The sequence below is a fragment of the Carcharodon carcharias genome, chromosome 18 (assembly GCF_017639515.1).
Source record: "Carcharodon carcharias isolate sCarCar2 chromosome 18, sCarCar2.pri, whole genome shotgun sequence".
NCBI classification, from domain to species: domain Eukaryota; kingdom Metazoa; phylum Chordata; class Chondrichthyes; order Lamniformes; family Lamnidae; genus Carcharodon; species Carcharodon carcharias.
In genome coordinates, this window is record NC_054484.1 from 11,013,430 (window position 1) to 11,037,712 (window position 24,283).

Sequence of the window (24,283 nt, forward strand, 5' to 3'; positions counted from 1 at the left end):
AAAGCAGGGATGTAATGATGGAACTGTATAAAACACTGGTTAGGCCAGAGCTGGAATTTTGTGTACAGTTCTGGTTGCCACTTTACAGGAAGGAATTAATTGCTCCGGAGAGAGTTCAGAGGAGATTTACAAGAATGCTGCCAGGGCTTGAAAATTGCAGCTAGGAGGAAAGATTGGATAGGCTGGTATTGTTTCTTATGGAACTGAAGAGTCTGAGGGGAAACCTGATTGAGGTGTACAAGATTGTGAGGGGCCTAGATGGAGTAGTCCTGTTTCCCCTAGTGGAGAAGTCAATTACTAGGGGGCATAGATTTAAGGTGATTGGTAGAAGGATTAGAGGGGACATGAGGAAAAGCTTCTGCACCCAGAGTGTGGTGGGTGTTTGGAATTTGCTGCCTGGTTTGGTGGTGGAGGCAGAAACTCCCAACTCATTTAAAAGGTACTTGGATTTGCACCTGAAGTGCTGTAACCTGCAAGGCAACGGACCGGATGCTGGAAGGTGGGATTAAAACAGGCAGCTAGCTTCTTTTACTTTTTCTTTTTCGGCAGGCACAGATGCGATGGGCTGAACGGTCTCTTTCTGTGCTGTAACTTTTCTATGGTTCTATGTAGATCAGACCCCAGAGCTCCTGAAAGTGTAGCCTGCTTAAGCTACATGCGAATAGTTTTAGACTATGCTGGGAACCCATAGAACTATATTATCTTAATTTGGGAGGACATTACATTATTTAGACACTTGGGAACTGGCTTGGATTTTTTTTGAAAAAAAAAGTTCACTTTGGACTTTGAGCAAGCATGCCTTTTCCAAGAAATAGCATGACTATCATCGCACTTGAAGAGGAGAGCTATTAGCTTATTTCAGCTGTAATTACTTTAATGGCTAGGGAAAAAAAACTTTTAAAGGCAAAGGCCTGATGATTTACTGGAAATCACCTGACAAAGATGAGCTTTATGTTTTGAACTTGTTTATTTGAACTCAGTTGGGAATCAATTGAGAAGGGGGAAAGCTGCCCAACTTGCACACTCCTTGCCTTGCCTGAAATACAGTGCGGATATCAGTATCCAGCTAGGAATTTGCATCTCAGTGGAACTTGGCTTATTTGGAAACCCGACAGGCTAAGATGGTAGGGAGTTCCCAAGGATTGATCTATTGGTCTATTCTCCTCCATGCTGAAGCTCCATTGGTAAGAACCTCCAGACATCTACTGGGACTAACGTTCTGTCTTCACACGAGGGAGCACTGGATCAACAGCTTCAAAACCCTGCGAACTTTTCTTTACCTGCCAATATCTTCAGAGACCCTATTTGTTTGTCCTCGTTTGTGTGTGTGTGTTTGCATGTGTGCGTGTGCTGGGGTATTGTAAAAGGAATAGATAGTTACTCTTCCAGATTATGGATTGTGTGTTAACCGGTTCTTGCAACTTGTTTTAAAAAGAAGTTTCATTTTACAATAAATCAATCATTCTGAGTCTATTGAAAGAAGCCTGGATCGAACAGTAGTGAAGGCAAGTAATTGGCCAATTTGGTGAGTGAATTAAACTAATGGTGCAACCTGCGGAGTAGTGGGGCTAGATAAACTGCGCACCCGTCCCATCCCAGTCATATCACAATCACAGTATCTCTACAGTGCAGAAGGAGGCCATTCCACCCATCAAGTCTGTACTGGCTCTCTGAAAGAGCATCCCACCTACTCCCACTCCCTTGCCTTATCCCTGTAACTTTGCACATTCTTTCTTTTCAGGTAGAAATCCAATTCCCTTCTGAACCCCTCGACTGAACCTGCCTTCAGACAGTTTGTTCCAGACTCCAACCACCTTCTGGGTGAAAATATTTTCCCTCACGTTACATTTACTCCTTTTGCCAATTATTTTGAATCTGTGCGCTCAAGTTCTTGATGTTCTCTTGAGTGGGAACAGTTTCTCATTATTTACCCTGTCCATACCCCTCAGGATCTTGAATACCTCTATCAAGTCTCCTCTGAGCCTTCTTTTCTCCAAGGAACAGAGTCCCAACCTCTCCAATCTATCCTCATAGCTACAGGCCGGTATTTTCCATGCCGGCCAGTGTCGGGTGTGTTCGGTGGTGTGAACTGGCAGTATGGTAAGAAGGCCAAAAATCAGTTTCATGACATCGTGAAACTAGTTTGCGATCGTCTGTTCCACCCACCGATGGTGGCCCGCGTTCCCTACCATCAGGTGTCGGGAACCTCATTGTAATACATCAGCATATCACTTTAAGGCCGGCCTGCTGGACTGATCTCCACCACCCTCCGAAAACACGCCAATGCTTTTCACAACAGCATATATAAGGAGTGCATTTGGTGAGCTGCACTTCTCTCGGGACTTCAAGGTTTGTTTGCCTACCTTGCTTCAGTCGGCACTCACGGCCATCAGCGCCAGGCTTCACAGACAGCACCACATCACTTTTAGGGGGCTCACAGGTAGGTCTCTACCTACCAGATCAGCCGTATGTTGGTGGCTTTTCAGCAACTGCAGGACTAGGACTTGCTTGGGGAAGTGGGGGGAGGTGGCCTCAAGCAAGGGGAGAGGCTGCAGGATGAGAGCTGTACTGGGGAAAGAGAGTATCCCAGGATGTGTGTGGGGGCACAGGTTGATCTATGCAGGTGGCCTCAAGATGGTGAGGAGGCAGTCTCCAGAGGAAATGAGGCTAGACAGACATGTGAGGGATTGTGTGAGAGAGTGAGTGGTGATGTCCCTTGAGTTGTCAGTGAGTGAGATGCCAGTAAATGTGTGATGGGCTTGAGTGTGTGAGTTTAGAGTGAAAGGCCTGGATAGAGTGGATGTGGGGAAGATGTTTCCATTAGTAGGAGAGACTAGGACCTGAGGGCACAGCCTCAGAGTAAATGGAAGACCTTTTAGAACAGAATTGAGGAGCAACTTCTTTAGCCAGTGAGTGGTGAATCTATGGAATTCATTGCCACAGAAGGCTGTGGAGGCCAGGTCACTGAGTTTATTTAAGACCAAGATAGATAGGTTCTTGATTGGTAAGGGGATCAAAGGTTATGGGGAGAAGGCGGGAGAATGGGGTTGAGAAACTTATCAGCCATGATTGAATGGCGAAGCAGACTCCATGGGCCGATTGGCCTAATTTCTGCTCCTATGTCTTATGGTCTTATGGTCTTATGATGAGATGTTTGCCTTACCCTGGCTGTATGGATGAGATCATTCACCTTCTATCTGCATTGGATGGCCAACCTCTTCTGTGCAGCATTGACACTGACCACCACTGCCATCGCCTACCAAGCCAGAGTGGTAATATAGCTGCCCCTCCTGCAGCCAGGGCAGACTTAGAGGACATCACAGCAGTCCTCCATGGCAGCTAAAAGGCTCTCGAGGGCTGCATTTTTCTTGCCTTTTGGGGCCATGTCTTTATTGCTGCAGTCCTGGGTTGGAAGCATTTAATGTGTCTGTACTTTAAATGTTGTGCCTAGCTTGATGAAGTGGCGAGGTGAGAGCGTGGCAGGTGAGGGAGAGCCTGCCTGCCATGGAAACGGTGTGTTTGGAATGGACGAGAACTGGAGGATACCTCAATAAGGTGATTGGCAAAAGAAACAATGGTAACATGAAGAAAATCATTTTATGCAACAAATAGTTAGGATCTGGAATGCACTGCTTGAGAGTGTGGTGCAGGTGGGTTCAACTGAGGTGATCAAAAGGGAATTAGATTAGAAACGGAAGGAAAAAATTAGCAGAGTTATGAGGAAAGGTGGGGGTTTGGGGGGGGCGGGGTGGGAGGTGGGGGGGTTGGGGGGGGGGGGGGGTGTTGGGGGGTGGTGGGGGTGCGGGTGCGGCATGGTGGGATTAGCTGATTTGTCCTTGTGGTGAGCCAGCAAAAACTTCAGTGCTGTAACCATTCTATGATTCTGCACCAGTCAGGGGATCTCTGGTGTCCGCCCATAGGGGGCAGATGAGGGGCTTGGTTTAATGTCTCAGCATCTCCAACAGTGCCACACCCCACTCCGTACTGCAGTGAAACATTGGCCTAGATTAAATGCTCAAACCACACAAGGGGAGTTAAATCCTTAACCTTCCAACCCAGTTAGGCAAGCTAGCTGCCACTGACCTACATTGACACTTGAGAAGCATTCTGATTTCACTCATTGCTCAAACACAAGCCAGCAGCTCCTGGTTTGATCAGGCAATGAGGAGTTAGCCGATTCTGGTTAGTGTGGCTGTCATGGCTGCTAGAATGGTTCTAACTGCAGTTTATCTGCGGGGAGGGATAAAATCTGTCAGCTGCCCCCCCACTCACCCCATTGGCAACCTCCCCCTCCCACCCACTCCCACTGTCCCCTGCCCCCCTCCCCACCCACTGACTACCTTTCACTCAGCTTTACTGGGAAGTGGGCACATGTGACCAGCAGGTAGGAACTAGAACTAGGGCTCACAGTTTCCGGATAGGGGACTGAGATGAGGAGGAACTTCTTCACTCAGAGGATTGTGAAACTTTGGAATTCTCTACCCCTGAGCGCTGTGGACGCTCAGTTGTTGAGCATATTCAAGTTTGAGATATACGAACACTAAGCGAGGCAGCGGATTTGGAAATAGAAGAAGGAAGCCGGAGTTTAGGGAAAATATTATTCATGATCTTATTAAATGGCAAAGCAGGCTCAAGGTTCCATTCTGCTCTTATCTTGACGCATTGTTCTAGTCAAGCTAGATTGTGATGTCCAACACACCATAAAATAATTCGAGCCATCATTTCTAAGACAGCTCTTTGAAAGCACAATCAAATTTGTCCCGCTCCCCGGCATTTTCCCTAGAATCCAGCATTTTTTCCCCTTTCAGGTAGTTATCTAATTATTGAATCTACTTCCACCGCCCTTTCAGACGGCGCATTCCAGATCATTAGAACTCGCTACATTAACAAAATTCTCCTCATCTCCAGCTGGTTCCTTCGCCAATTATCTCCAATCTCTGTCCTCTGATACTGACCCTCCTGCCACTTGATACATCACCTCCTCTATCGACTCTACCTTGTCTGCTCTATCAAAATCCTTCGTTATTTTGAATACCTCTATTACTTCTCCACTTAACCTTCTCTACTTGGAGGAGAACAATTTTCATTCTTTCCACTCTAGTCTCCATCTGGGTTGACGCAGGAAGGATGACTGGTTGGATGAGAGAGCATGGGACAGTCTTGTGTGTATCGAACCAATACTCAAACAAGGATTAGCACCGTTAGGTGAGGAGAGAAGACAATTGACAGCAACAAAAACATAGGATCTAGAAAGACGCTTCTTACCAAATATAGGATAAGTACTGTCAAGCTGTGTGCAATGGGCATCCAGGAATTCTTCATATGATGCACAAGGATAAACGGTGATATTACAGGTTGAGTCAAGGGAGTTTATATACAGAAAGACAGATCTTTGATGGTCACACACCATATACCTTTTTCCTGGAGGTAACAGAATAGAGAAACAAAGCCATGCACAAGAAAAACAAAGCAGCTATGTTCAAATTGCATCATACATTGGTGAGGTCACTCTACAAATACCGTGGACAGTTCAACTCTCCTCTGATTGGCCAGCAGCTCTTGGAGGTGGGACATCCTGCCTCAGGATGTGCGGAAGCCATGACCTCAGACAACAAATTGCCTAAACCATGCAAAATAGCATCAGGGCTTCCAGGACCACTGGAGGTGGGCTTCCCACTGGTTTTCTAGCCGGTGTCCTGAGCCAGTGCCTCCGTATTAAATCCCAGCCTTTGCTTCCACCACTTGCCTTAGTAGTGTGTCCCAGATATCATTCACCTTTTTGATTACATTTCGTAACAGTGCACGAGCCTTCAGTGTACCTGGAGCTCCCAAAACCCTTTGCTCCTCCAGTTCTTGCCATTAAGAAAGAGCCAAAGGGGAAGTGACTTCTCAGAGCTAGTGGTTATGATATATAGTGCACCACCTGAAATGATGGTGGAAGCAGAGTCAGTAATAGCTTAAAAAAAAATTGAATATATTTGTCAAAGGAACAATTTGCAGGAAAGAGCAGGGAAAGTGGGACTATCTGGATAGCTCTTTAACGAGCCGGCAAAGGTATGAAACCAAATGGGCACAGCGATGAGGAAAACATTTTTTTCCCAAAGAGTAGCGAGTCTTTGGAACGCTGTTCCTCAAAAGGCAGTGGAAGCAGAGTCTTTGAATATTTTTAAGGCAGAGCTAGGTAGATTGTTGATAAGAAAGGAGGTGAAGGGTCATCAGGAAGGTAGGTGGGAATGTAGAGTTGAGGATTCGATCAGATCAGCCATGATCTTATTGAATGGTGGAGCAGCCTCGAGGGGCCAAGTGGCCTCCTGCTGCTCCTAATTCATATGTAATTCTATATTCCAATTTGTATTTCTTTGTTCCAAAGTGAATGATTTCAGTCCTTCTCAACAGTGATCTCCATCTGCTACAACTTTTCCCACAGAGTTAATGGGGGCAATTTTGACCTAACACACCAGGAAATTGATGGGATCATGTGCAACGCTTGCCCTGCAATCTGCCCAACATAATGTAATGTTTGATCTCAGGCTGTAAGTTTATAATTATAGAGGACAGGAACTAGTTCATCAAAGTTGTGATTATCTATATTCACAAATATAAGTGTTTGGGAGAAACCCTGAGCCATGATAATTATGTCTCTGCTGCTCCTTCTAATGGAAAATTGAACTGATGGAGATATAGTAATCAAGCACCTAATGGAACTAGAAAGAAGAAATCAGTGAAAGAATCATCGTTTTCACAGTCAAATTAAGGGAGATAAAAATCCTACTCACATCATTTGACTAGAAATTTAACTTTAAGCAGAGCTGCATCCAAGGGCAAGGTGATATCTTTACACACCAGCTTAAACTGATGTGAGATATATAAATGTGGGTAAAAAGGCAAAATTAATTATTTTCGGCCAATCACAGAGGAGCAAAACGACATGTTAACATGCCCGTGGTCATTTTACCTTGCTGGAAAATGAGGGAGAACAACCTCAGAGTGTCAGTTCAAATACTTCTGATGTGTAAGCATTGTTATAAAGTAGCAATATACAATTTACACTTGGTAAGGTCCAACAAATTTGCAATGAGAAAAATAAATTGGTTGAGGGCAGATTGACCATAAGACGTAGGAGCAGAAGTAGGCCATTTGGCCCATTGAGTCTGCTCCACCATTCAATGAGATCATGGCTGATCTGATAACCCTCAATTCCACTTTCCTGCCTTTTCCCCATACCCTTGAATCCCTACTGATGAAAAATCTGTCTATCTCGGCCTTGAATATACTTAATGACCCAGCTTCTACAGCCCTCTGCAGTGAAGAATTCCATCAGACAACACTGGGGAGAACGCCTCTGTTTTTCTTTTAGGAGTCTGACAGGTTCTTGAATGTCTACCTGAGAGAGCAGAGGGGCCTTCAGTTAATGTTCCATCGAAAAGATAGTGGATGGAATTTTATGGCCTCCTCCCACTGGTGGGATCTTCCCATCCTGACAACGTCAGTGGAGCTTTGAATGGCTCGCTCCATTTTCAGGACCCTGCCCCTGTAAAATTCCACCTAGTGCCTCCAACAGTGTAGCACTCCCTCTGTACTGGCAATGGGAGCGTCAGCCTGAGTTATGGACTTGAGTCTCTGTCGTGGGGTTTAGGACCCACAAACTTCAGACTGCAAGACAAGGGTGCTTACCCGCAGAGCCAAGGCTGACCACGTGACAATGGGCCTAACTTGGCATTCATGGCTGTGGTAAAAGCCTTCCGTTAAAATAATGGTTCCCATCTTTTTAATGGAGATAGCTCCACCCCCATCACAATTCCTTACTTTCTCTCACTTTCCACAGAGAGACAGCAAGAGAGGTATTTGGGGATTCCAATGGCCCATGTTTGCATGCAGAAGAGAGTGATTTTCAGACAGGGGAATGTGATATCATGAGAGACTCTGATCAGGTTCGCAAGAGTTGGTTGAACTGCTTGAGCAACAAATTATGACAATTTGAAAAGAAACCAAAAACAGGAGTAGAGCTGAATGTCAATACAAACCACTCATTATAGTAGCAGGGCACCCTGGTTGGTCGGTCCCTCCATTGGCATAATAATCTATATTCCCCAAAAATTCTTCGTAGCCAAGAGCTGCAGGAAGAAACATTATTTTTTAAATGTTATTTTTGTAAAGTTATCCCACCAATATAAAAATATCTCATGAGAGAGGAAGGGGACTCAAAGGGTGGGCTTTGATGGGAGAGTTAAGATACAAGAGAGATTTTTGACAGGAGATTTATGCTATTGGGCGAATAGATTTCGAGAGAGATGGGGTACTGCACAGATGGACTTTAAGTGAAGAATTGGGGCACTAGCAAGATGGACTTTGATGAGTTAATTAGGATACTAGATAGAGCTAGAGGGATGGGCTTTGGCAAAAATGTTAGGCTAATAAAGGATGGATTTCAATGGGAGAATCGGTGACTGGGGGATGAATTTTGGTGGGAGAATTAAGGGACTAAGAGTGGGTTAGATTGCAATGTGAGAGTCAGGGTACTAGAGGGATGGACTCTGTTGAGGCAGTATGTGCATCAGAAAAATGGGCTTTGATAGAAGAGTTGGGCATGGGCTGGAATCAGGAACTCACTGTGTGACTAGATCCCAAATATGTTGCAGCTTCAAATTCATATCAATGTGCCACCTTCTAAATAAATGTGTAGAGAATGAAATGAGTAGAAATACCATCTATGTCTGTGTGCAGGACATCAACAAGCTGAGCATCAGAAGGATCCAGTCTGTCTCCTTTTCCTTTTCCTCTAAACAGAGGTCCAGCCGGATCAAGGCCTACAAAGAAAATGTAAAATTAACCAACAAATTTCTGACTGCTGCCTAACTTATCCCTCTTTTTATGAAGACAGCAGAAATACATTCCTACTGACACTAGCAGTATTCAGTCCCTCTGCGATCATAGTTCAGGCAGGAGTCTGATCAGTTAATGCCAACAGATTAATTGATCACCAACAGTGTCACTGCTGTACCTTAACTCTGACACCCCAGTGTGTACTCTACACTCGCCACAAGGGTCATTAAGCAGAAATAGGTAGGCTGAACACAGAAGAAGGCCATTTGGGCTATTGTAGTCAGAGTCACGAGTAGCACATGGTGTTTCAGACACATAAAGTATCAGCCATGGTTCAGTAGATAATACTCTAGTCTCGAGCCCAAACGTCGTGGGTTCAAGTCCTGCTTCTGAGAGATAAGTACAAAACTCTAGGCTCATACTCCAGTCCAATGTTTGGTATTGACAAGTCACGTGTCAACGTTGATTTTTCTAATGAAGATTCTGGATTGGAATTTGAATCCACGACCTCTTCTGACTCAGTGTCAAAGGTCCAGGCTAATAGTGCCATAGCTGCACCCCTTAGCAATGGACCATAGCAAATAGCCAATTGACAAGGGGAAGAATCTGGGTTATGGGGACAGTGAATGTTAAGGGGGATATCATCATTGGTAGCACTTTTGCCTCTAAGTCAAAAGTTTGTGGCGCAAGTCCCAGATCAGTTCAGATCAGCCATGACCTTTTGTAATGACGGAGCAGGCTCAAAGGGTTGAATGGTCTCCTTCTGCTCCTGTCCTAGCCCTGTGTCTCACTTTGAGTACGTCATCTCGCCCCACACTGCAGTGCAGTACCGAGGGTGTACTCTTGGGAGTGCTGTCTTACAAATGAGATATCAAACTGAGGCCCTGTCTGCCCTCTCAGGTCAACAATAGGCACTATTTTGAAGAACAGCAGGTAGCCTGACCAGTATTTATCCCTCAACCAACATCACTAGAAGCAGATTATCTGATCATTATCTCATGGTTGCTTGTGGGAACTTGCTGTGCGCGAATTAGAGCAGTGACTAAAAATTACTTCATTAGCTGTAAAGCACTTTTGGACACCCTGAGTTTGTGGAAGGCGCCATAAAATTGCAAGTCTTGCTTTTAAAGAGCTACCTTCAGGGCAAAGAGACTGACAGATTGAATCCTGCTTCTCAAAGGATCAGAGGTAATTTCCATCTTTTTGTATTTACTGCTTTGTTGCTGGGTGTGGCTAATTGTACCTGGTCATTTAAGATTATTGATACCACTCCATAGGCTTCCTCTTGGACTGATCTACAACTCTTGCCTGGGTTTGAATTAAAAAAGGAAATGTTCAGGAATATTGCCAAAGAAACGGGAGAGAAACTGGAGTGCACAGGGAAAGATAAACTTCCTATAGCAACCAATGAAATGCATCATGCAAACAGAAAAAGCAGGAAATACTCAGCAGGTCAGGCAGCATTCATGAGGAGAAAACCAGAATTAATGTTTCAGGTCAGTGACCTTACGTTAGAATTGATAAAAGTGAGGTATAGCTGGTAAGCAAGTACAGAGAGGAGGGAGGGAGGGAAAGAATAAAAGAGGTGGTCTTTGATAGGATGACAGGTAGGAGGGATTAAATGACAAAAGAGATGATGGTACAAGGCAAAAGAGGGTGGTAACGGAGCAAGTAAAGAAACAAAAGATGGGTCTGCAGGAGGTATAAATATCAATAGCCAAATCATTACCAGCATCCTGCTGTCTGAAAAAAAATAGCATGACGATTATGATCTAAAATTGTTGAACAATGCTGAATGGGGAAGGATGTAAAGTGCCTAATCGAAAAATGAGGTGCTGCCCTTTGTCTTGGGCTACCTAGGAAGAGTGTCGAAGGTCAAGGGCAGAGTGGTCAGAGTGGGAGGAAGGTGGAAACTCAAAATGACAGGCAACTGACAGCTCAGGATCACGTTTGCAGACTGAGTGGAGGTGTTCCGCAAAGTGGTCATCGATCAGAGTTTAGCTTCCCCAGTTTAGAAGAGATTGCATTGTGAGAAGCTGTGGAAAGTATGTTTGGGGCCTTGTATTGGAGGAGGGGAAAGGGCATGGGTTCTGCCCCTCTATTTGCTTAAACCTGGTACATTTTCCAGTTCTGAGGAAAGGTCACCAACCTAAAATGTTAACTCTGTTTCACTCTCCACAGATAATGCCCGATCTGATTCTTATTTTCCGCTTATATTTCAGATTCCGAGCATCCACAGTATTTTGACAAGGAAATGAGTTAACTTTCCTCACCAGTTATTCGTCCAATCTGTCCATTGAACCTACTTCCAACGAAGCCAGATATGTGTGCGCCAAGGCTCACACCAATCATATGAATCATGTTGAGGGAACCTCCGATTGTCTGAGAAAACAGTATTGCTGATGAACAATAATGAATCATTAGCTTAAAGCTATAAATACAGATCAAAACTCCAAGTGTAACTCTGGGGGCTTTCAGGCTTGGGTTATTTTCTATTTCCGAGAAGCTAACATTAGATATTTTTGTACTCATGCGTGGGATGTGGGCATCGCTGGCTAGACCAGCATTTATTGCCCATCCCTAATTGCCCTTGAGAATGTGGTGGTGAGCTGCCCTCTTGAACCACCGCAGTTCCTGTGGTATAGGTACACCCACAGTTAGGGAGGGAGTTCCAGGATTTGGGCCCAGAGACAGTGAAGGAACAGCGAATATTTCCAAGTCAGGATGGGGAGTGGCTTGGAGGGGAACTTCCAGGTGGTGGTGTTCCCATGTGTCTGTTGCCCTTGTCCTTCTGGATGGTAAAGGTCGTGGATTTTGAAGGTGCTGCCTAAAGAGCCTTGGTGAGTTTCTGCAGTGCATCTCGTAGATGGTACACACTGGTGCTACTGCACGTTGGAAGGAGTGAATGTTTATGAATCGGGTGCCAATCAAGCAACTGCTTTGTCCTGGATTGTGTCAAGCTTCTTGAATGTGGTTGGAGCTGTTGTTGTAACTGAAGCCCAGCACATAAGCACAAGTGTTGCACTGAGCGAGCACTGCAAAGTCAGAGGTGCTGAACTTCAGATGAGACATTAAACCATAGATCCCTTTGCCCTCTCAAGTCCCACAGCAATATTCAAAGGAGAGCAGGGCAGTTTCCCCAGTGTCCTGGCCAACATTTATTCTTCAATCATCATTACCCAAAACCGATTATTCGACCATTTATCTCTTTCCTGTTTATGAGAGTTTGCTTATGTAAATTGGCTGCTGCGTTCCTATGTTAAAATGGTGACTACACTTCAAAAGTGCTTAATTGGCTGTTAAGTGTTTTGGGGCAGGTGAAATGCACAACATAAATGCAAGTTCTTTCCCTTCCTTAAAAGCATCAAGAATTGTCTCTCCAATTGAATCACCAGGAATCTGATGTCTACTTATCTGCTCCAATGCTCAAACTCCTCGATAACTACATATGCATCAAGCTAGGAAAGTAACCAGAGTTGTTGGGCAGCTCCAAAACATCTGAAAGAACCCCCCAGAAAGCTGACAACACAAAAACAGACCTAACACATGAAACTAAGTGGTTTGATGGACTTTGTAGCTGGAACTTTGTTAGTATGAACAATTGGTTCTCACTCAGTCTTCTACTTCCCCAATTCAGACTGTCCCTCATCCCCTTCCCATCCTCCTCACTCCTGCCAGGCTGGCATTCTTAATTCACTTTCAGTTAACGCTAACCCCCTCTTCATCCCCATTCCCTTTCAACTAATGCTAACTCTCCTCTTCCTCTTCCAGCTTCTCCATGTCCCTCCAAACCAGCAATCCCAGCTTCTATCCTCTTTTCTTTCTCCATCAATACTATTCATTTCCCTTTCCCTGCCTTCCATTCTCCTCCTTTCACTCCTTTTCATTCTTCCCCCTCCCCCACTTTTACCATTATATATTTCTCCCACACCCAATTCCTACTTGAGTTCAAGGGTTAATGCAGCAGACAGAAGCTCCTGTCTCCTCTATGTGCTGCTCTTATGTATCGCGGTTAAGACCCTGTATAATGCATTCTGATAGACTTCCCACCTACACAGGGTGCAAGCTAGCCCTGAGCGGAAAGGAGTCAATCATATTCCAATGCTTCAGCGCCTGAGCTCAGGAGCTATGAGACTGGAGAACCGAGGGGCTCAGCACATTCATTTGCTCCACAAACATTGCCACGCTGAACAGTTCCCCTGCCCTTGCTGGGACCACAAAAAAAAATGAACTTACAGGCTGGAATTCCACGCCCCCACCTCCCCCCCAACCTTCCCCTCGCCAGCGGGATTTTCCGATCCCGCCAAAGTCAATGGACTTTTGAACGGCTCGCTGCATTTTGCGGCCCCGCCCCCAACTCAAGGGAGCCATAAAATTGCACCCCTAGAGCCCAACAATCAGCAGATGCACAGCCATTATAGTCACTTGGATTGCTCCAAAGGGATTCTTTTAACAATAAACCAAAAACTCTCACCAGTATGTTGGAAATAACGGGTACCAAAACATCAGCAACTTTCTTGGTGTTGGAGACGGCAACTGAATAGTTAATGGTGGTTGCTCCTCTATTCCAGTCAACAATGATGATATTTATGTCATCCACCATTTGTAAAGTCGTTATCATCTTATTCAACCAATTGGGTGGGGATCCAAATGGCCTGTATCCATGGATAATGAAGATTGTCTTCTTGGTGATGTCCAGCAGACTAGTGTGGGTGGCATTGATCAAGGTGGCACAGCTTGAGTTCCTCCCTGTGTAGAGCAGAAGTCTCACCACCAGGTCCGTGCCAATAATTGTATCAGTCACTGGCAGCTTTGTGAAAGTGTGGCATTCTGGTACTTGGCTCGCTGCTGAATGGAAATAGAATGGTGCGAAAACATAAAACTAAAGAAAACGCGTGGCATGAGAAAAGGTCCTTTGATCCACCCAGCCTGCATCTTCGAATATACGTTCATGCAATCTTACCAGCTACATATTCTAATTCTCTTCCTTAAGTGCTTCAGGACAACTTGTGGGAGATTTTCTTCGAACATTCAAAACGTTTAGAGTAAAGAGTCGACAGCTATTGGTACATACATCTTGATAATCAACACATGTAGTGAGTGGAAGAAGACGAGTGCAGGAAACCTAGCCAGGCCTGATCTGAACAGGAACTTCCTCAGCTTTCTCTCTAACAGCACCGTGGGTGTACCTACACCACATGGCCTGCAGCGGTTCAAGACGGCAGCTCACCACCACCTCCTTAAGGGCAACTAGGGATGGGCAATAAACGCTGGTCCAGCCAGCGATGCCCACATCCCATGAACGAATAAAATAAAAGCCGGATCATTCCAATGATTTTTCATAAAATCAGTGGAAATTCCGGAGAGGTGGTGGAAAGAAGTTCAGTGTCAAAGAAGTTCAGCTTGGTTAAATGCACTAATTTAATAAAGGAATTGTTAATTTGATGGCATGCTGGGAAAGATTGACCTTATTAAAAAGGCCTTAGACTAAGACATTAAAGGAAAGATAACTGCAAAATTTTGAAAGTCTGTAATAAGGCTTCTGTAATTATTAAATGCTGTAGTAATCAACTTGCTTTAAACCAGGGGATGGGAGAAGGAGTGTGAAAAATTGTCAACAGCATGTTTTTTAGTTTATTTATTCATTGATGGGATGTGAGCATCACTGGTCAGGTCAGCATTTATTGCCCACCCCTAACTGCCCTTGAGAAGGTGGTGGTGAGCTGCCTTCTTGAACCACTGCATTCCATGTGTTGTGGGTACACCCACCGTGTTGTTAGGGAGGGGGTTCCAGGATTTTGACCCAGCGACAGTGAAGGAATGACGATATATTTCCAAGTCAGGGTGGTGAGTGGCTTGGAGGGGAACTTCCAGGAGGTGGCGTTCCCATGTGTCTGCTGCCCTTGTCCTTCTAGATGGCAGTGGTTGGTGAGTTTGAAAGGTGCTATCAAAGGAGCTTTGGCGAGTTGCGGCAGTCCATCTTGTACTTGGAACACACTGCTGCCACTGTGCGTTGGTGGTGGAAGGAGTAAATGTTTAAGGTGGTGGACAGGGTGCCGATCAAGTGGGCTGCTTTGTCCTCAATGATGTCAAGGTTTTTGAATAATGTTGGAGTTGCACTTATCCAGGCAAGTGGGAGTATTTCATTACACTCTTGACATCTGCCTTGTAAATGGTGGACAGGCTTTGGAGATCTAGGAGATGAGTCATTTGCCACATAATTCCCAGTTGCTGACCACCTCTTGTAGCCACAATATTTAAGTGGCTGGTCCATTTAATTTTATGGTCAAAGGGGATGCCCAGGAAGTTAATGGTGGGTCTTCATCAATGGTGAGGTGATTGAATGTCAAGGTCAGGTGGTTAAACCCTCTCTTGTTGGAGATGATCATTGCATAGCTCTTTAGTGGCATGAATGTTACTTGCCACTTCTCAGCATGAGTCTGAATGTTGTCCAGGTCTTGCTGCATGCCAGCATGGATATTTTGTTGAGATTGAGAAGACAGTCCAGAGATCTGAGACAGGCCAAACAGTGCAGACATATTCTGAAGAGGTTCACAGGCAGTCCGCAGACAACTCAGTCAGTTTGAAGACAGACTATTTTTTTATTCACTCACGGGATGTGGGCATCGCTGGCTAGGCCAACATTTATTGCCCATCCTATTCCTTTTTAAGAGTCAACCACATTGCTGTGGGTCTGGAGTCCAGATCAAGTAAGAACAGCAGATCTCCTCCCTTAAAGGACATTAGTGAACCAGATGGGTTTTTACAACAATCGGCAATGGTCCATTTAACTGCAGGCAGATCACAAACAGTCCACAGACATCTCAGAGACAGTCTGCAGACAATCCTGAGACAGGCTGGAGAGATGAGGAGGAGGAGGCCATGCAGGGTGCTGACATTGAATTAACTTCAGTCTCCCAAAGTAGAACAAACCATTCTGTACTTCAGGTTGCACCTCTAATTAAGAATGTGAGTTTCTCTAACCGTGAAACTTTTTAATATTAATAACATGAATCATCAGAGATGTTTAAACATTTGGTCAATCTTACCTCTGATTAACAGTGACGGGAGTTAGAATAAAAACCCTACCTATCCTGGAAATTGTATCCCCGAGTCATTACTTGATATCAGGAGAAATCCTCATCTCGCGGTCACTGCTCTCCTGCACCTCCCTTACCCTTTTTCGGCCCAGGATTATTTAGGTTGGCTGCAGCACTTTGTATCCAGTCCTGCTGAGACCAACTAGCTCAGCTGTGACTGGGAATTGAATTAACTAGGCTGCATGGCTCAGTACACCAGGCCATTGGATAAACTGGCAAATCATTCCAATTGCTCAGCTCTGGTGTTGCTCTGCATCCTCGGATTCAGTCTGTGATGAATCTAGGACATTGTCCTGTATCTTTCTGCTCTTCTTTTGAACATTCTATGCAACAAACCCGTACATTTAGTGACTTCACTGCAAGAGAATCTGGAGAAAGGAACCAGAGATAGTTACCTGGTATGACGACTGTGGTGCATAGAAAGAGTGTTAACCAGCAGAACATAGTCCTCGGGGTGGTGAAATAAAAAGATGAATACAAAGACAATCAGGCCACAGCTGGTAGCAAAACATTAAAATGAAGAGTTCTGTTCATCTGCGACCTGGAATGCAATGACTGCGTGCAAAAGACAAACAGCAAAAAAACAAACTTCAAGCAGGGTCAATAGACAGTTAAATATCAACTAGGGTTACCATAGAGACAGGGTTGAAAAGAGCGTATGAATTAAACTGATTGACAGAGAAAAATGTGACAGCAATTCAGCCGATGTGGTGTGGTGGGCAGAGAGGGGTGTACTGATAAATACTTGCATTGGTAGCAAGGCCATTTCAGCCTAATCCTGCTATATGGCCGTGGAATTAGCAGCTACCGGTTGCAGCTGATACAGTACCTGTATCTGTATCAATGTAAGGCCTTTTCATGTAGAAAAGTTAATTCAAGGCACAGAAGGCAGGAAGGAAATGGGCAGCGTGTGAATCAGAGCAAAAGGAGGGGTTTAGGATGGCTGACCAAGAGCTTGGATAAAAGGGTGCGTTTTCAAAGAATGGCCTTATAAGGGGCTATGGGAGGGAATCACACGGGAGGGGCTAGACAGTTGAAGCCATGGTCCCCAGTGGTAGCGTGAAGTTGGGAGGCAGGAAAAAATCCAGAGGAAGGAGTTCAATGGTGCAAGATAGTCCTAGTTGGTGCACTGATAACTCCCCTTGGAGCTGTTTTGGGATGGTTACAGGCATATGGCAAAAGAATTAAGACGTGGCATTGTTTTACTTAAGAGAGATATGGTCATTTGGAACTCTTCACCTGAAAAGCAGATTCAATACTAACTTTCAAAAAGGGATAATTTTACAGACCTCTATCAGTTCAACCAGGGAAAAGTGCCGCGGCCTGCTCAGTCTCTGTGATGCTCTGAGTGCTGCGATGTCTCTTAAAACAGCCAGGCAGAGGATATCTCAGCACTAAATGGAAGTATTCCTTCAAGGAGCCAGCAAGGACAAAACAGGGCAAATAGCCTCCTCCTATGATGTAAAATTCTCTGATTCTATCAGAATTGTAACTTCCGCACCAAACCTACCTAGAATTCACAACGCAGAAACACGCCTCCCATCTGCATAGAAGCCTCCTCTTAGATTTCTTTATCCAACCAGGAGCATAATCTTCCATTCCAAGGTCCGACAGGGGCTGTGGAAAGGACTTTAAGCCAGGAGGATGGTAAGAGCAGCCGGGGTGAGGGACAGGTGAGGAATTTTAACCCAGTTAGTCGAATAATCCTGAAATAAAAAGCTAGTATCAGTAATGGTGGCCAAGAAACTACCTAATTGTCATAAAAACCTACCTGGTGCACTAATGCTTTTGAGGCAAGGAAACCTGCTGTTATTACCTGGTCTGGTTTATATGTGACTCGAGACCCTAGGCAATGTGGCTGACTTTTAACTGCACTCTGAATTAACCCGAGACACTCAGTTGTATCAAAACTGCTCCAAAAAACTTTAATCAACATTGAGTACAGCAGAGCACCACCATCATTCAAGGGCAATTTAGTGATGGGCAATAAATGCCACCTCATTTTTTAAAAAGCAAATGAATTAAAGTCACAAGTTGAGCTTAAAGAGTCTGATGTACTGGCCATAACTGATCTGGCTGCAAACCAGGTATGACTGGTAGGTAAATAATTCAGATTATAACACTGAGATAAAAACAAAAAATTGCGGATGCTGGAAATCCAAAACAAAAAATAAAAAATACCTGGAAAAACACTAAGTAAAAATAGGAGAGGGGTGAAATATAAACTGGTTTAAGGATGGGAGGAGGGAAGAGAAGGGGGGGGTGGGGTGATTGTTGGGAAAAACAAGCAGTGATAGGAGGAGATAACCAAAAGATGTCACAGACGAAAGGACAAAGAGGTGTTGAAGGTGGTGATTTTATCTAAAAGAATGTGCTAATTAAGAATGGATAGCAGGACAAGCAAGGTACAGATAGCTCTAGTGGGGGTGGGGTGAAATAAGACTAAAAGGGCATAAAAGGTATAGATAAATGATCGGTGGAATACATTAAAAATAATGGAAAAACATTCTGAGATCTACACTCAGTGCCATGCGCCGCCATATGAACACACTCAACCTCTCCCTCCAGCAGCACCGCCGTACCCTTTTTCAAAGCTGCGCGTGCCCCCAGTTTCATTTTATCCTTCGTCTCATCCGACGCCTCAACAAGAAACTTTTTCTCTTTCTCTCAAGTGCTAAGGAACGCAAGCTCCAACAACTCATCGACACCAACACCCATCTAGGACCCTCCACCCCGGCCTGTCCCTCCGTCCCCACCCCATCTTCTAATCCCAACCCCAGCCGTGTATTCACTATACCCCCTGACCTTCCCCTCTCCGATGCTGAACGTTCAGTGCTCAGCAAAGGACTTAGTTTCATACCCTTACGCCCTCACCTCAATGAATTTCGGGCTCGGCATGATGCTGAACTCTTCTTCCACCGTCTTCGTCTCCGGGCTCACTTCTTTGGGCAGGAGTCCTCTCCCAGTTCAACGGATCTTTTTACCCATCTCCAATATTCTCCCTCCACCTGGACCCCTCCCTCTGAATTCTTACCTTCTCTTGATCTTTTCATTGAGAACTGTCGGCGCGACATTGGTCGTCTCAATTTCTCTGCTCCTCTCACCCATTCTAACCTGTCTCTCTCTGAATTTACTGCACTCCATTCTCTCAGGTCCAACCCTGACATTGTCATCAAACTCGCTGACAAGGGTGGTGCTGTTGTTGTCTGGCGCACTGACCTCTACCTCGCGGAGGCTGAGCGTCAACTCGCAGACACTTCCTCCTACCTCTCCCTGGACCATGACCCCACCACTGAACATCAAGCCATTGTTTCCAGGACTGTCACTGACCTCATCTCCTCTGGGGATCTCCCTCCCACAGCTTCCAACCTGATAGTCGCCCAACCTCGGACAGCCCGCTTCTATCTCCTACCCAAAATCCACAAACAGAACTGCCCCAGTAGACCGATCGTCTCAGCTTGCTCCTGTCCCACAGAACTCATTTCTCGTTATCTTGACTCCCTTCTCTCTCCCCTTGTCCAGTCCCTTCCCACCTACATCCGTGATTCCTCTGACACCTTACGTCACATCAACAATTTCCAGTTCCCTGGCCCCAACCGCTTCCTCTTCACCATGGACGTCCAATCCCTCTACACCTCCATCCCCCACCAGGATGGTCTGAGGGCCCTTAGCTTCTTCCTCGAACAGAGGCCCGAACAATCCCCATCCACCACTACTCTCCTCCGTCTGGCTGAACTTGTTCTCACGCTGAACAATTTCTCCTTCAACTCCTCTCACTTCCTCCAAATAAAAGGTGTGGCTATGGGTACCCGCATGGGCCCCAGCTATGCCTGTCTCTTTATGGGGTATGTGGAACATTCCTTGTTCCAGTCCTACTCCGGCCCCCTTCCACAACTCTTTCTCCGGTACATCGATGATTACTTCGGTGCCGCTTCATGCTCTCCTCGGGACTTGGAAAAATTTATTAATTTTGTTTCCAATCTCCACCCCTCCATCATTTTCACGTGGTCCATCTCTGACACTTCCCTTCCCTTCCTTGACCTCTCTGTCTCAATCTCTGGTGATAGACTGTCCACCAATATCCATTACAAACCCACCGACTCCCACAGCTATCTCGACTACAGCTCTTCACACCCCGCTTCCTGTAAGGACTCCATCCCATTCTCTCAGTTCCTTCGCCTCCGTCGCATCTGTTCCGATGATGCTACATTCAAAAACAGTTCCTCTGACATGTCCTCCTTCTTCCTTAACCAAGGTTTTCCACCCACGGTCGTTGACAGGGCCCTCAACTGTGTCCGGCCCATCTCCCGCGCATCCGCCCTCACGCCTTCTCCTCCCTCCCAGAAACATGATAGGGTCCCCCTTGTCCTCACTTATCACCCCACCAACCTCCGCATTCAAAGGATCATCCTCCGCCATTTCCGCCAACTCCAGCATGATGCTAACACCAAACACATCTTCCCTTCACCCCCCTTATCGGCATTCCGTAGGGATCGCTCCCTCCGGGACACCCTGGTCCACTCCTCCATCACCCCCTACTCCTCAACCCCCTCCTATGGCACCACCCCATGCCCACGCAAAAGATGTAACACCTGCCCCTTCACTTCCTCTCTCCTCACCGTCCAAGGACCCAAACACTCCTTTCAAGTGAAGCAGCATTTCACTTGCATTTCCCCCAACTTAGTCTACTGCATTCGTTGCTCCCAATGTGGTCTCCTCTACATTGGAGAGACCAAACGTAAACTGGGTGACCAGCTTTGCAGAACACCTGCGGTCTGTCCGCAAGAATGACCCAAACCTCCCTGTCACTTGCCATTTTAACACTCCACCCTGCTCTCTTGCCCACATGTCTGTCCTTGGCTTGCTGCATTGTTCCAGCGAAGCCCAACGCAAACTGGAGGAACAACACCTCATCTTCCGACTAGGCACTTTACAGCCATCCGGACTGAATATTGAATTCAACAACTTTAGGTCGTGAGCTCCCTCCCCCATCCCCACCCCCACCCCCACCCCCTTTCTGTTTCCCCCTTCCTTTTCTTTTTTTTCCAATAAATTATATCGATTTTCCTTTTCCCACCTATTTCCATTATATATATATAAAAAAAATTTTTTTACATCTTTTATGCTCTCCCCACCCCCACTAGAGCTATACCTTGAGTGCCCTACCATCCATTCTTAATTAGCACATTCGTTTAGATAATATCACCAACTTTAACTTTAACACCTATGTGTTCTTTTGTACTATTGTTGTTGACATCTTTTGATGATCTGCTTCTATCACTGCTTGTTTGTCCCTACAACCACACCCCCACTCAACCTCTCTCTCTCTGTCCCTCTCCGCCCCCCACACACACACCTTAAACCAGCTTATATTTCAACTCTTTCTTGGACTCGAACCCAAGTTCTGTCGAAGGGTCATGAGGACTCGAAACGTCAACTCTTTTCTTCTCCGCCGATGCTGCCAGACCTGCTGAGTTTTTCCAGGTAATTTTGTTTTTGTGTAGGGGAGCTTATACATAGGTAAAGAATAGTAAAGATTCCATGGTTTAGGAGAGATATAAAGAACAGCAAAGGGATACAATGAAATTGGTAAGCGCTGCACAAAGGCATTACAAGAAAAAGCTTGCAGGGAAATCGATGGCAATACTAACGATATTAACAAAGATCTCAAAGAAAGCGGATACCTATGAGTAATGTGATCCCTTAATTACACACACACAGCTGATACTGTAATTGGAATTCTGACACTGGCACGTACTAACTAACTAATTTGTACCAGCCTTCACTAGAGAGGATGAGGATAAATTGCCAGGGATCCTGGAAATCTAAAAATAAACCAGGAGCAGTAGCTAAACAGATTCAACGATGAGGTAAGAAAAATGATGATGCAGAAACTAATGAGATTAAAGATAGACAAATCCCCAGAAACCAATGGTTTTCACCCTGGGGGCGAGATGAAGAAATTGTAAATGCATTTGTCATGATCTTTCAAAATGCTCTCGATTCAGGAATTGTCCCCTCGGAATAGAAAACTGCAAATGGCACTCCATTATTTAAGAAAGGTAGGTGTGATAAGCTTGGAAAATTTATGCCTATTAGTCTAATGTCAGATGTAGAGAAGATACAAGAAAATATCATTGGGAACAGAGCAACTGAGCACTTGGACAAATATGGGCTGCACAGAGACACTGCCTAAAGTTGTGAACTGTATTCATGTTTGACAAGCCAAGTTGAATTTTCTGTGGAGGTTAATTGATTGAGAGATATGGTGAGAATGTGAGTAGATGGAGTTGAGGGGTATGGCAACATGAATGGGTTGACTTCTACAAATTAACATACAGGCACTGATTTTCGATTCCAATGCTGTCGAAACAGCACAGACATTTTGAGTCGAATGCTTTAGCAGAGAATAGTGCCAATGTTACTTTATTTTAGGGTCAAAAATAAAATGCAGCTTTATTCCACTTTCCCAGTTGCTGTTGTCCCTCCAATAATTACAGCACTTTGCCTAATTACCCCATTTATATAGTCACTCCTGGTTCTCCCTTTCACTGGTGCCATTCACCATTGACTTGTGCCTGGCTGCCTTAAAATAAAGGCATTGTGGGAACTCCCAAGGATGAAAACATTAATCAATGAAACATGCTGCTGGTTTCCAGCAAGCTGAAAATGGAGTGTTTGGAATCCTTTCCTGTTGACATAGTCATACAGTCATGCAGCACAGAAACTGACCCTTCGGCCCATTGTGTCCATGTTGGCCATTAAGCACCTATCTATTCTAACCCCATTTTCCAACACTTGAGCCATAGCCCTGTCTGCTCATCTAAATACTTGTTAAATGTTGTGAGGATTCCTGCATCTACTGTCCCATCTGGGTGAAAAAAAATCCTCAAATCCTCTTCAAACCTCCTGCCCCTTACCTTAAATCTATTGCCCCTGGTTATTGACACCTTTGCTAAGGGGAAAAGTTTCTTCCTATCTACCCTATCTATGCCCCTCATAAGTTTGTATACCTCTATAAAATCCCCCCTCAGCTTTCTCTGCTCTAAGGAAAACAACCTTAGCCTATCCAATCTCTCATCACATGCACTGCAACAGTTCAAGGCAACTTGAAAATCACCATCTTCTCAAGGGCAGTTAGGAAGGACAACAGATGCTGGCCTTGCCAGTAACATCCACATCCCAAGAATGAATTATAAATTAACAGGCAGCTCTTTATTCATTCTTCCATGAATTCTTTCAGTTGAAGGGGACTTGCAGGTGGTGGTCCTCCCATGCATCTGCTGCCTTAGTCCTTCCAGGTGGTAGAGGTCGCGGATTGGAAGGCGCTGTCAAAGGAGCTTTGGTGAGTTACTGCTGTGCATCTTGTAGAAGGTACACACTGCTGCCACTACATGCTGTTGGTGGAGGGAGTGAATGTTGAAGGTGGCAGATGGGTTGTTGATTAATCAAGCAGACTGCTTTGTCCTGGATAGTGGAATTTCTTGAATGTTGTTGGATCTGCACTATCCAGACAAGTGGAGAGTATTCCATCGCTTTCTTGTATAGTTCCATCACCCTCCTACAGCACCGTATAGTTGCTGGACAGGCTTTGGGGAGTCAGGAGGTGAATTACTCACTGCAGGATTTCCAGCCTCTGACTTGCTCTTGCAGCCAGTATTTATATGGCTGGTCCAGTTCAGTTTCTGCTCAATAACGCCCCGGGTCGCTGATAATGGGTAGATAGTAATGCCATTGAATGTCAAGGGGTGATTCTGTCTTGCTGAAAACAACCATTGCCTGGCACTTGTGTGGCATGAATGTTACTTGCCACTTATCATCGCAATCCTGAATTTTTCCCGGCTAGGTCTTTCTGCATTTGGACATGGACTGCTTCAGTGTCTGAGGAGTTGCAAATGGTGCTGAACATTGTGCAATCATCAGTGAACATCTCCAGTTCTGACCTTATGATGGAGGGAAGGTCATTGATAAAGCATCTGAAGATAGCACATGACCTTGAGGAACTCCTGCAGTGATGACTTGGGACTGGGATGAATTACCTTCAGCAACTACAACCATCTTCCTTTGTGCTAGATATGACTCTAACCAGTGGGGAGTTTTGCCCCTGATTCCCATTGACTTTAATTTTTCCAGGGCTCCTTGATGCCACAATTGGTCTAATGCTGCCTTGAGGTCAAAGGCAGCCACTCTCGTCTTATCTCTTAACTTCAGCTCTTTTGTCCATGTTTGAACCAAGGCTGTAATAAGGTCAGGAGCTGAGTGGCTCTGGTGGAACCCAAACTGATCATCAGGAGCATTAATGAGCAGGTTATCACCATGTAAGAGCCGCTTGATAGCTTGACATCTGAAAATATGAATTA

At 45.2% G+C, this 24,283-nt stretch overlaps 1 protein-coding gene across 1 annotated transcript in view; it reads right to left on the reverse strand.

Annotated features, from left to right (window-relative positions):
- LOC121290912 (lipase member H-like) overlaps positions 1-23,981 on the reverse strand; it is a 38,626-nt gene extending 14,645 nt beyond the window's left edge. Inside the window, exons 1-6 of the mRNA XM_041211959.1 lie at positions 23,963-23,981; positions 13,298-13,671; positions 11,097-11,205; positions 8,706-8,807; positions 8,025-8,114; positions 5,266-5,421 (exon numbers count right to left, since the gene is read on the reverse strand). Of these exons, the coding sequence (XP_041067893.1) occupies positions 5,266-5,421; positions 8,025-8,114; positions 8,706-8,807; positions 11,097-11,205; positions 13,298-13,671; positions 23,963-23,981 (850 nt within the window). The remainder of the gene's footprint in view (positions 1-5,265; positions 5,422-8,024; positions 8,115-8,705; positions 8,808-11,096; positions 11,206-13,297; positions 13,672-23,962) is intronic.
- Positions 23,982-24,283: the final 302 nt, after the last annotated feature.